Below are 12,496 nucleotides of genomic sequence, written 5' to 3'. Positions count from 1 at the left end.
AGAGGTTTCTAAGATAGGTGATTGATACTATATACCCCCTACCCAGCCTATTAACACCCTGAGGCTGTGATCGTGCACAGGCTGCTGCTGACTTCAGTTTGCCCTGAAGAATTCAGTCCTCCTTCCTATAAACCATTTCTTTTACTTACAGGCACCTTCTCAGAAAGCAGTAAGGACTTACCTAGCAGGAAAACATGAGCCTGCAGGGTGAGGCACTTCATAAATACCCTTAAGGAAATATTTGATCCTCTGTTAAATAGGGTTCATTATCAAATTATTCCCAAATAGAGAGATATAAAGGATAGTTCCATAGGAAAGGCTTTATTTGGAAAACACCTGTACCAAATCTTTTTTCTTAAGTATGTCCCTTAGCTTTTAAGATAAACAAAGTTTATGTGCAACTAACAGATTCAACTTAATTTTAAATGCAAAAGACTATCTTGAATGCATGGGGGAGTAGGGGTTCAATTTAGTACAGAAAGTAGTTGAATAGTAGTGTAATGTAAAACAGCACTGTTTTGTACTGTTAACATTTTCACATGGTCTAATAAAAATTGCCATTAAAATACCCAGAGTTACAGCTGAAGAGGAGACATAAGTTTAATGGTATCACAGTGGAATAAAAACAAGTAAGTCGTCAAGGACTACAGAAAGTTTCTACACTTAGTCTTCAAAGTACAAAATACAATAAATACATGAGACTCTTTGTAAAAAGAGGAATCTAAAACTACATTTTCTGTTACAGCACATAATAGTTTGAATACATAGAATCTCTAAGATGCTACAGCTTTTTTAAAAGTTATTGCTAAATGGATCAGTCAGGTGGGTGTCACTGTTCAGATGCACTTCAGTTTAGCTTCTTCAACAAACATTCTGCTTCCAGCAATAAGCAGTTGGGTGCTGTGCATGTACTTGAATTTCTCCCATCTGGAAAAAGCCTTAGGATAAATCTGGACAAAGCCAAGCTTCCTTCAATGGTAAATTGAAAAGGTCCTTGTACTTAATACAGAAAAAAATGTGAAATTCTCTTCTGCCATGTTTGAAGAAACCCAAGTGGGTACTTGAACATAATGGCTTGCTTCGACCAAAGGCAGCAGAATTTCATTTGCTTGCAAGCATTATTTCATCTTGTACAATGCCCTCATCCATTTGCTAATGCATCAATCCTTCATTTGTTTTCAAAGCACATTCTTCATAGCTTTCAAATTACATTGTCATTGAAATAAGTCTCATGATATTGGAACCAACACAAAATGAATTTTTTTTCATAAGTCATCCATGATTAGTACTTCAAGAATCTGGCTTCTGTACTATTTCATGCCAAGCTTCTTTGTCTAGGTTTAATCCTCGGATACAGCTGAGGGTAAAACAGAAATGAGGTTTAAAATTTTATTGCTTTAAAAAGTTAGGTTTTTTAAAGAAAAATAAAGGAACAAAAAATTTCTTTTTGGTGCTACAATGCTAATGTAATCTGAAGTAGTAAAAGCATGGTTATAAAAACACCCAGGTCACTAACAAATATAAATTTAGCATTCCTAGGCAAGCTTAAAAAAAAAAAAATACCAACCATGTCAGTTCAAAAGGAAGGTATTGAACAGCACACAATACATAACTTTCAAGCTCTACCCAGGTGGGCGGGCCAGGAAAAGCACATGGCTTTGTAGGTCAAGAGCCTTTAGTGCTCAGTGAACTGTAGGGTTGTTCCCTGTTTTGCAAAGGGGACTGGAGAGGTAGCAAAATCTGGTTTGCTTTCTCTCTCTCAATGCATATCAACTTTTACATGTGTATCTTTGGGCAAGTTGGAAACATCTGGCTGCAGAAGGACCATGGAACTGTCAGAGCTGTGCTTTACTTAGCAGAGAGTATGTGGTTAGTGCAATTCATTTAACTGCCCAGCCATAAATTGGTACCTGCCACCCTGTGGCCCTTGAGCCACATGCTGTTCACACATTCTGGCCACACACACAAGGGTACGGGGTGACAACTGACAGTGCCAAGATGCTTGGGAAGCTCTTGGCTCCCACTTGCAAGGGCTTTGGGAACAACTACTGTTCTGAAAAGCATGGTTACTGGCATATGAAAAATAGAGGGACACACTTCATACAATCAGGGGAAGTGAATTCTCCATGCTCTAAATGGCAACGCATGTCTACAATGTATCTTGGGTTTTTTAGTTCTCCTTAAATGTGCTCTCTTCTCCCTTCAACCAGACCCTGGTTTCTTCTTTTTTCATAGTCAACTAATCATTAAGAGAAAGCCAACAACTCTACCCACAAGGTCTGTCTCAGCCTGCTATGATTTCACCACTAGCAGAGATGAAATTAGTTGGTTATCATCACACCTGACAGTGTTCAAAAGATTTCGTTTGCCAGTATTATCTTGCCAGCTTAGGGAGCTAGGGCATCAGCAGGCAGGGTAGAGTACTGATGCAGATAATTTATTCAGTACATCTAACTGCAAAAGGATAAAACAACCATGGTATAAATACAACTTAAGAATTTATCAAACCACCAAACATCTTCCTCTGCACTGAACACCATAGCCTGGATTTCAGCTGCTATATTAAGAGTCCAGTAATTGCTTTTGAGAATAACCACAGAATATTTCAGTGGAAGTACTAGAACAACTGAACAGACATAAGAGTGTAACAGTTAATACTGTGCTTGGGTAGTTTTCCCCCAAGATTCTGTTTGGATTGTGTTGTGCTTATAAGGACAAGTTGTGATCACTAGATTAAGCTGTTTTGCCCTGGGCTTTTGGGTTTTCTTACAGAAGCACAGATGCTCCTTGTGTTCTTACACACCTGTGCTCAGCTGAGTGCACAAGCTTACGAACAAGCAGCACATGCACAATTCACACTGGGGCAGGCAAAAAATAAAAAAGCTGCTATTTTAACCTCACTGTGCAGGGCTGATGGCTGCTCTCAATTTAGAAATGTTTACTTTGGAGAGGAAAACACTGAGCAGAAGTACTACGTTAGGGAGAATTTTACAGTACATTGTGGGCAGGCCTGACCTGAAAGTGATACAGAAATGAAAACTGATTTTGCATTAGATGCAGTTGCTCTGCAAAATCTAACCAGTTTAAGAGTAAGGATTATCTGCATGAGGAAGGAGGTTCAGCCTCTTTCAAGCATCATAAATCAATCAGCTAAAATTCAGAGTGGTTAATCTTGGAGAACCTTTTATCTCCAGCAGCAGGGCAACTGGATATGCAGAAAAAAGCTTAATGGAACTTTTATACATTTGTCCATCTGCCAGGGTTTTCTAGCAACTCAGCCATGAGGAGAAATATGGGGACATAATTGAAAATCTCTTATCTGTACACAGTTGTTTTTAATAAGAGGTCAGTACAGAAGGTGATGAGAAAAGGAGAGGCCATTCGTTTAAATATTATTGTTAAATATTACTTAAAAAGCATAGGAGAAAACAAAAATCTGCCTTTACTTGGCAATGTAATTTCTTTTTCAATGCTAGGAGAAAAGATAACCTAGAATTTTGCAGTGTTTATATCTGTGATACATCCTCAGATCACAAGGTGCACTGTGTATACCCAGACAGGAAAGACTCATGACTCACTCTTCATGCAAGCCTCAGTTCTTAAGGTCTTTTGTGTCAGTACAACACTTTTTGAAAGATGGGGAAAACCAGTTCACAAAGAATCATAGAATATCCTGAGTGGGAAGGGACCCACAGGGATCATTGAGTCCAACTCCTGGCCCTTTACGGGACAGCCCCAAAAATCACACCACGTGCCTGAGAACATGCTCAACAAACCCTTATGCGCACATCATGTTTGAATAAAAGGGTTTTTTTCTCTAAGATGGTGAGACAAGGTTAGTATGAGAGCCTGCTGTGTACAGCAGGGTGATGACATATGTTGTTCCTTTATGCACTCATCAATATAATCTGTGTTAGGTATCTTAAACAAAAGGGTGTTAACCCATTCTGTTCCCCACATGAATACACGGAGAACATAAACTCCTTCCTCTTGACTTTTAAAATGGCACCTCATCTACATGCAAGAGATATGACGAGTATACAGTGCTTTGTATACTCCACATATTAGGGTGGGGTCTTTTTGACTCTGGAAGCATCAAGGACTCACCCCCAGCAGGTTGCGGGGAACGTAGCCTTCCTTGTCGTTCAGCCGTGCCCACCACCACTCGATTTCATCTTCATCTTCCCGGCGCAGGATGGTCATGCAGTCTCCTTCTTTCATCGAGAGCTCGTCGTCGTTCTGAGCCTCGTAATCCCAGAGTCCATAAATCACTCCTTTGTTCATTATACCCATTTTCTCCTGCACTCCTGCAACATTGAAAATACAGAGCTGCTAAATTTAAAAAAAAAAAAAAAAGAAAAAGGACAACAAGTGGAAAGACTGCTTTACTCTTACTGGAGAGCAGGCCAGGAAAAAAATAAAAAAACAATCCAACATCAATTCCTATCACACTTGGCATCTTGTTGCCATCAGCTTACTCAAAGTCAGTCCTGGAAGAGGTGACACTGTGGAGTCAGTCCTTACATACAGCAGATAGAATCCTTCCTTGCGTATGTTCAAAATATACGAGGTAAATGGGGAGAGCAGCATTGACTGAGAAAAGGTTATGGTTTTGTGTTCACACTTTCTAGACCTAAGTGATGAGCAAAAAATTACTTGTTTGTACTCTTAGTCCATCAGTAATCTTTTTGTCATTTTGATGCTTGTTGTGTCATTTGCCACTCGTGTCACTTTATTTCAGAACCTTAAGACAAGATGCATCTCAGACCTGTATCTGAAAGATTTGTCTGCTCCCCTCCAGCTGCTTTTGGTTAACTCAAACACTTCTCAACAGTTCTTAATTTCTGACACTATTTTGATTATTTTTTTTTAAACACTGACTTCAGAAACACAATTCTCTTAAATTATTTCTACACCAAGGTGTCTTGGAGTACACACATGTCCAGCAGATGTTATTTAAAACTAGCTCATTTTACAGCTGTAGCCAAAAATGAGATACTATTCTTTCTGAACACATTCCTCAGCCTCTAAGCAGCAAAAGGTATCTTAATTGTTATACAAACTTTCTCTTATGTAATTATTTTATTTTAAAATATTGAATCCAACTGAGTTGTTTTGTCTGGCTTTGGTATTTCCAGAAGCGAGGAGTACTGCACACTGTGTAAAAACAACTTGTCATTTCCCTTTTCATCGCTTACCTATTACAACCTATTGTAATAGGATTTTTAGCTATATCTGCTAAAGGAAGCATCTGCTCAAATCAAGTTCTTTATTTCTGCATACCAGATCATCACATAAAATTAAAATTACTTCCACTGCATGATAAGCTCTGCCCAGAGAAACTCTTCTGTTGCTTTGCATTTGGCATAATTACAGGTTTGGCTAAAGTTGTGCTCTGCACCCACGTGGAAGGTAAAACTGAGCATTAAACATCAAAGCAGACAAACAGAAGAGTCACTCAATGGATCTGGTCTCCAAAGGAGGTATTAAGGGTCACAGGAGGGTAGCAGGGCAAACATGTTCTTAAGAGACAGCACAAGCATTACATCTTACAAAGTGAAAAATTGCATACTTAAGCAGCATCAGACTTGTCATTTAATCAACATTGAAGGATTAGTGGTTTTATTTAAACCTACCTGCACTTGATGTTATTCAGTATTGGGCACAATTTACAACAAAAAGGGATTAGGTGGATTAAAGAATTACAGCAAGGTTTCTCACCTTACAAATGAGTTTAGAGGGCCAGGTTTTAATGTCATATCTGTTCTGGAAACAGACAGATACACATTCCCAAACTTCTTTTACAGCAAGAAACAGATTTAGCTAGTGAAGGAATTTCTTACTATAATTACAGGCAACCAGAACCAGCCTTAGCAATAGGATTAATACCTAAAGGAACAATATGAACTTCGATAGCTGAACAACCAATATATCAAGAGATACCCTAGTTCCAGCGGTTGCAATTTGGAAAAAACTGGCAACAGGCCCAAGCCTTACAGTCCTTTCATGACCCATTGATAAGTATCTCATAACACACACAAAAAATCCAAAACCCAACAAAAAACAGAGTATCAAGTGAGACCACCAGATGGTAGGCCCAGAAAGAAAAACACAAACAAAAAGAATGCATTTCTTCCTGCTGTATCTAATGAAACCATGGACTTCCTTTCCACAGGAAGATGTGGATTGTTTAACTGAATTTAAGAATTAAACAAATTCCTGAAAGAACTCCCTCAAGGGCTGTTCACCACAAAGATATCATCTCTTAACTCATATCAGAGTTAATACCAGTACAAAATATTGGACAAGTATTATTAATTTTTTATCTAGTCCTACAATCTTCCTTGGATATTTGCTCTTGATGATCACCCTTAGAGAGTCTGAATACAAAACTAAATGGAATTTTGCTTCACCCACAGGCTTTGATGCTAGTTAAGAAGGTTTCCTCCCTTCATAGAGAAAACTATATATTTGGCACTGAGAGATACAGTTTTCAAGCTTAGTGAGGACAGCTGGACAGACTGTTTTGAAATATGCTGGCTGAGCATCTCATAGAAACTCAAATCTCGCTTGTTCCACAAAACCAGAGAGGCAGTATTACAGCTTTTTATGCTGTGTTACATTGCTGTTACACTAACATCTTACAGAGGGATGACACACCAGCTGGTAGGTGCCTACGGGACAAGAACAACATACAAAACAGAGAAAAGTAATTTAAAACCCCATTACACACAAAACATGCAGTAAAGTAATTTAAAACCTCATTGACTAATACTCATCACACCCTAGGGGGAATTCATTCTCTCCATTAAAAGATAGTATCTCTGTAGTCTTATTATTTTAATAAAATCTAAATTTAATATGGGATTTCTTTTTAAATGCACATGAAGAAAATAAGCCAGAAAGCTGAAGTCAAATTCAGTGCTTACTAATCTCCATCAAGGTAGAAACTTGGCAATACCTTTCCTGGTTCTAAAGTGCACATTAGGAAATACTCTTCATTCAAAGACACTAGGTAACAGGTATGAACTGCCTACTGAGGTATCTGTATACTATATATACCTTTGTTTTTATGTAAAAGAAGTACTTATGTGACAAGATTCACCTGACTGCTACCTCACACCAGTGTATCTGTCAATGCACACACTTAACTCAAAAGTTTTTGATGTAGGGAAACCTTTTGTTACTCAGATCTCCTCCATAGGTTGGATGTTATGAAGTTGGTCTCGATGGAACTTGTTCTGTGACAGCAACCTGGCTAAAACCTCTCTCCTTCCAAGAGGAACCTGAAGCATGGGCACACAACCCAAGTGTGCAACTTACCCCTCCTCACGCAAAAGCGTACTGAGAAGTGCCAGGTGAGCCCCTAGCACTTGCCAAACCTCAGTGATGGCACCTACCATATAAGAACTGGGAGCACTGTGTGTAGCCTTCCTCCATCTCCTCACACTTGTCCGCAGCCGTCTGCATGTCACTGTAGGTCATGGCAAACACAGCCGCGCCCGACTCCACCAGGAACTTACACACCTGCACGTTGTTGCAAGAGGCTGCACAGTGCAACGGGGTCCTGCAAGGCAAGAAGAGAAGATGACACTTGGCTTATACTGCTCATGGCAGCGCTCAGAGACCCCTGGGAGCAAACCACGTTCATGTGTGACCTCCAGCAGTCAGTAATGCAGCACTGAGGGCTTCCCACCAGAGCACTCAACCCAGGATGTCAAGAGCAATCGCTTTTCACAGGTAACGGGAGCCATCGAGAGCTGCTTGAGCCCTAAAGCTAGGTTTCCATACAGATCTCTAGTTATGCCACCTTTTATAGTCCATTAACATTCTGAGAACATTCATTAAGGCAATAACAATTAAAAAATTAATCAATATTAAAAAACCCACTCAGAAATCTTCCTGACATCATGCCTCTTACAATCTAGACAATTACTTCAAGATTTGACTTCGTGCAGGTAATTGGGGTAACCACTAAGGCTGAATAAAGATGTTTGTTGTCCCTCAGTCTTAGGCCTCAGATACTTTTGTTATATGCAGAAATAATAGTAAAATCACTGCCTCCTGCATCAGCCTTTTGTAAATAATCTCCTCAGCAACCTGTGAGAAGGATTTGTAGCCCATTATGAGTTGCAAGCCTCGTTTGCAGGCTGTAGTTTTCCACTTTGTCCAATACTCAGACAAAACAAAACAAAGAACTGAGAAGAGTTCGCAGGGGTAGATACTGCCCAGAGCACATATAAGTTATGGGATATCTCACAGAGAGGACCACCGGGAATTTCAGCATAAGGCTCATTATGCATAAGCTGTCTTAAGTATCTCAAACACAGCAGTTTCCTAACAACTGCACCCACCCTACCAGACCTCAGACACTGTTTTTTTCATATGGGGAATATCAGTATAAATCTCCCTGTTTTCCCCTCTGCACAGTCTCATGTGATGCCCCACACAGAACTGCTGTTGCTCTGCTGTGGAGAAGTCATTGCCAGCTCCACAGGAGCAAAATGAGGGATATTGTGAGGGACCTGCAGCAGCCCCCCAAGCCATGGCTCTCTTGTGGAGAGCATCTCCAAGGAGCCACTCAAAGAACTCATTACCATCCATCGCTATCTGCAGCGTTCACGTTCACCCCAAACTGCACCAGGAACTTCACGATTTCCGTGTGCCCAGCACACACAGCGTTGTGCAGCGCAGTAATCCCTTCATCATTGGGCATGCTAGGATCTTCAACCTGCTCAGACAGAAAGGGACCATTCACACTCTAGCGAAACTCTCTAGAATAAGCACCTCTTCACATATAAAAGTGAGTTGTCCTATTCTGAAATATGAATTTGAGACATTTCTAGGAAGGACATAAGCAATAGGCAGAAGACTATAACAACGGCCAGTTTTGCAACAAAACTCATATATATGTTTGCAGTGTCCTTTTAACAGTGAAAACCTAGAGTGGTTCAGAGAAACAGTATCTTGATAACTCAGAAAAAGTACTTTTAACAGATTTCTGATATTTGCCCATTTAACTGTGAGCAAAGTTCACGTGGATTTTGCTTATCAAATTATCTAATACCACACAATGTGGGGATGAAACACTACATAAGAAATGAGAAAAAAGTTGCCCTGCAAATTTACAGTCTTGATGCTAAATGCCACTGTGGATTTAACACACTTAAAGTCGGCCTCCAGGTATGATCACTTATGACCTATTAGGACTTATGTCCTCAAGGACAGATCTAGGTTGTGCACTATTCTTTTAGCTTCCCCAGTCCAGGAAAGCTTCAACTTCCTAGTTTTGAACCAAGATTGCTATTTCTTGTCTTGCAAGTTAGCATTTGTACCTCATAAATTATTCTCTGCACAAGGTCAAACTCCCCCTCCAAAGATGAATCCAGAAGCAATGCAAGGGGATTGAATTTCACTCTCATCCCATGCCCAATTCTCTCAGAGCCAGTCTTACGCAAGTTCGTCCTCTTCCCCTGTGAAAAGATAACAAGTTATAGGTATTTTTTTCCCTGGAAAAAACAAGAATACAAAACTGCTTATTTGGGAATGACAGCAGAAATTATCAACTAAAGCACTGTTTAATATGAAATTTATATTGTTTTCTACCAATTCTCTGATACATTATGAATATATTATGTTAGACATGCTACGAAAGACCTCTGCCTTTATCTCCGGACAAGGTCACTGTTCAACTTTAAATACAGAAGTCACCTTGATCAAACATTAACAAAATACAAAAACTCCCAAATTCCTGAAGATCAGGGAAAAGCCTCTTTTGTTTTTTGGTTTTTTTTTTTGTTTGGACAATTTTAGCATCAACTCTCGCAGCTGTTACACAAACCAAGCAGCACACTCCACTTAACTGATGTTAAGTTCCTAAAGTTTTTGTAAGTTCAGCAGAGGTTAGCAGAAGAAAACAGTTACAGAAAGTGGTTTTGCAAAGAACATAGAACCAAGTGCAGAAGTGGTTTAGATGCTCCCATTGATACTGGAAACCAAGCATTTCTATAGCTGAGTTTGTACTCTTTCCTTCAGAGAACATGCACCCAGCATTAGCTCAGCGCTCGCTCCAGCTGGCTGAGCAGCAGCAATAAACACTATTCATGAGGGTATGTAAATTTCTGACAGATGTCCAGGCAAAGATGAATAGAAATTACTCACATTTTGCAAGAGCAAACACGTGAAGATAAGAGATATAAGAAGAGATTCCCAGAAAATACTCTTCTGCCTGTTGATTTATACATAATATCAAAAGTACGGGCTTTTTAAAGAAACAGCCTGTCAGCACAACCCAAGTATTTAAATATGAAATCAAGAAGTTGGGTTGGTTTCTTCTCATCATTGCAGAATTATTATAAAGCCAACTAGAAATGAGTTCTCACAATTTAGGAAATCCTACCACTCAAGTTTCCTTGTAAAAGGGAACAAGAACAAAATCTTTAAAGCATGGAAACATGCCATGTCTATTCTATGCAGAAATTACAAGGTTAAAAAGCACATTTAAAGCTTTTAACTGCCCTGCACTGAAGATACAGTGGAAAAAACCACTTCCATGCATCAAGTTATTAAAATTGTATTCGTGATAGGTTTCTAAAGAAAGTCTTTCAAAAACCAAAAACATAAAACATTCTGTTATACAGCACTAAGATAACATCACACCACACACAGAGAAAGAAATTTCCAAAATAAACAAGACAATAAAAATGCTGCCCACCCTTAGCCCCAAGAGACTCCATTTTGATGCAACTTGAGAAAAGACTGATGTTAAATTAGGTTCCAAAGAAATTCAGAAAGCATTCATGAGAAGAAATGCATATAGCTGATGTCTACAAATGAGCTTTCAAAGCAAAAACGAAAGAGGTTGGTTTCTCCATATTTTTCAAGCAAGGCACTTTTCAGATAAACAAATGCAATCCAGGATTAAGGTAATTAGTTTCTAGCTCTTAGCAGTAGTGGGAAATGCCTGTGAAATCTGTATCTGTACCTCAAGAAAAAAAAACAACTTTAATTTCTCTTAAAAATTAAGTAAAAATTGGATGTAGTAGGCAGATTTCTATAAGGAATATTCTTTACAGTTGTGAAGAATTTTACTTTTTGTATATCAGATTCCATTTGAAACTTTTCATTATATGTCATTAATTCTAGAGACAACAGAGGTTTTTCATTACTGTCATTCAGTCTGCAGATAAGACCATCACACAAATAGAAGAGATACCCACAGAGAGACTTCTTGACCATTTGTGTTGTCCCATATCTGCTTAAGGTCCTCAACACAATGCACAGAGTTTATTGCAGAGCTTGAAATGACTTATTGACAGGGCACCCAAGTTATAAGCTAACTAATACTTACAGGAGGCAAGGAAAACTGTCCAGTAACTTCAGGAGGCCTCATATTGAATGAGTCCTCTCCCAAACTCTCTGGTTCCCCTGATGGATAGGGAGGTGGTGGGTATGGAGGATATTCTTCCATGTATACCTCCAGTGGCAGTGGAGCTTCTAGGCTTGGTTCTTCTGGTTTTGGCTGAGTGAGTTCATCACTGTCTGATACAGCCTCAGGAACAGGGTCCAAAGGTATGGAGGGAAGAACAGCTTCACTCTGATCTGATGGTGTGTTTTCTGTTTCCTCAGCAATAGCTGGTTCTGGCATAGAAGCAGATGTTTCTTTTTCTGTTTCTGTGCTTAGATAAGGATTTGGGATTTCTGTTGGGCTTTCAGGACTGGCAGTTGATGCCGTCTGTTTGGAGGGATGTGACGGAGCTGAGATAGTCTCCATTGCAGCCAGAGTGGTCCTCTGATACAACAGCTTCTGAATGTTGGGGCCATTAGGTCCCTCTGGCTCAGTAATGGAGCTACGTTTCTTCAGTGGCCTGGGTGCATTGGACAGCTTTTTCCGTAGTGCTTCCAGATCGGCATCACTCTGGTTGCGGTACGGATTGGATAAGAAGGGCAGCAATTTGGTCGGGCTAAGAGGACGGGGAATTCGCTCTGGTTCGTGATTCTCATGAGCAGAGGCTGCTGTTTCCATCTCAGGCTCCGGGCTGCCTGGTTTGCCTTGGAGGTTTGAGTAGACATTCTCCGTCTGCGGCGGCTGATTCTGTACACCAGCTCCTGCCATCACAGGCTTGCCATACACTGAGTAGCAGTTCAGAAGGGCAGGGGGGGAAAAAACCAAGTTTGAATGTTTTATCAGCAAGAAAATAACAAAGAAAAAAGGTGAATTAGGTTGTGTATTCTTTATGTAGGGCAAAGAAGCAGAATAATACAATCAACTGAACAGAACTAATCTGGCAACCAGGTTTACCATTAGTTATCTTGCAAATGCAAGGCAGACAATTTACACCTTTTGTTAACACTCACATACAGCTGGGAAGATCCACTTAGGATTCTTACAGCAGCGCTCACCCGCTTAATTCCCCTGAGGAACAGCTTTACACCCACAGACCAGGTGGAAAGTACATGTATCTGAGGTTTATCAGATAGAAGAGAGGCAGAGAGC

The 12,496-nt window shown here is 39.8% G+C and overlaps 1 protein-coding gene across 1 annotated transcript in view; it reads right to left on the bottom strand.

Moving 5' to 3' along the window:
• Window positions 1–302: 302 nt before the first annotated feature.
• Window positions 303–12,496, bottom strand: part of TP53BP2 (tumor protein p53 binding protein 2) — a 36,424-nt gene continuing 24,230 nt past the window's right edge. Inside the window, exons 13-18 of the mRNA XM_029965075.1 lie at window positions 11,351–12,132; window positions 9,336–9,473; window positions 8,598–8,731; window positions 7,401–7,567; window positions 4,108–4,307; window positions 303–1,357 (exon numbers count right to left, since the gene is read on the bottom strand). Of these exons, the coding sequence (XP_029820935.1) occupies window positions 1,316–1,357; window positions 4,108–4,307; window positions 7,401–7,567; window positions 8,598–8,731; window positions 9,336–9,473; window positions 11,351–12,132 (1,463 nt within the window). The 3' untranslated portion in view covers window positions 303–1,315. The remainder of the gene's footprint in view (window positions 1,358–4,107; window positions 4,308–7,400; window positions 7,568–8,597; window positions 8,732–9,335; window positions 9,474–11,350; window positions 12,133–12,496) is intronic.

Source organism: Manacus vitellinus, unplaced genomic scaffold (assembly GCF_001715985.3).
Source record: "Manacus vitellinus isolate BGI_N305 unplaced genomic scaffold, ASM171598v3 scaffold_8_pilon, whole genome shotgun sequence".
Classification (NCBI taxonomy): Eukaryota; Metazoa; Chordata; class Aves; order Passeriformes; family Pipridae; genus Manacus; species Manacus vitellinus.
This window is presented reverse-complemented; position numbering and strand designations above follow the sequence as displayed.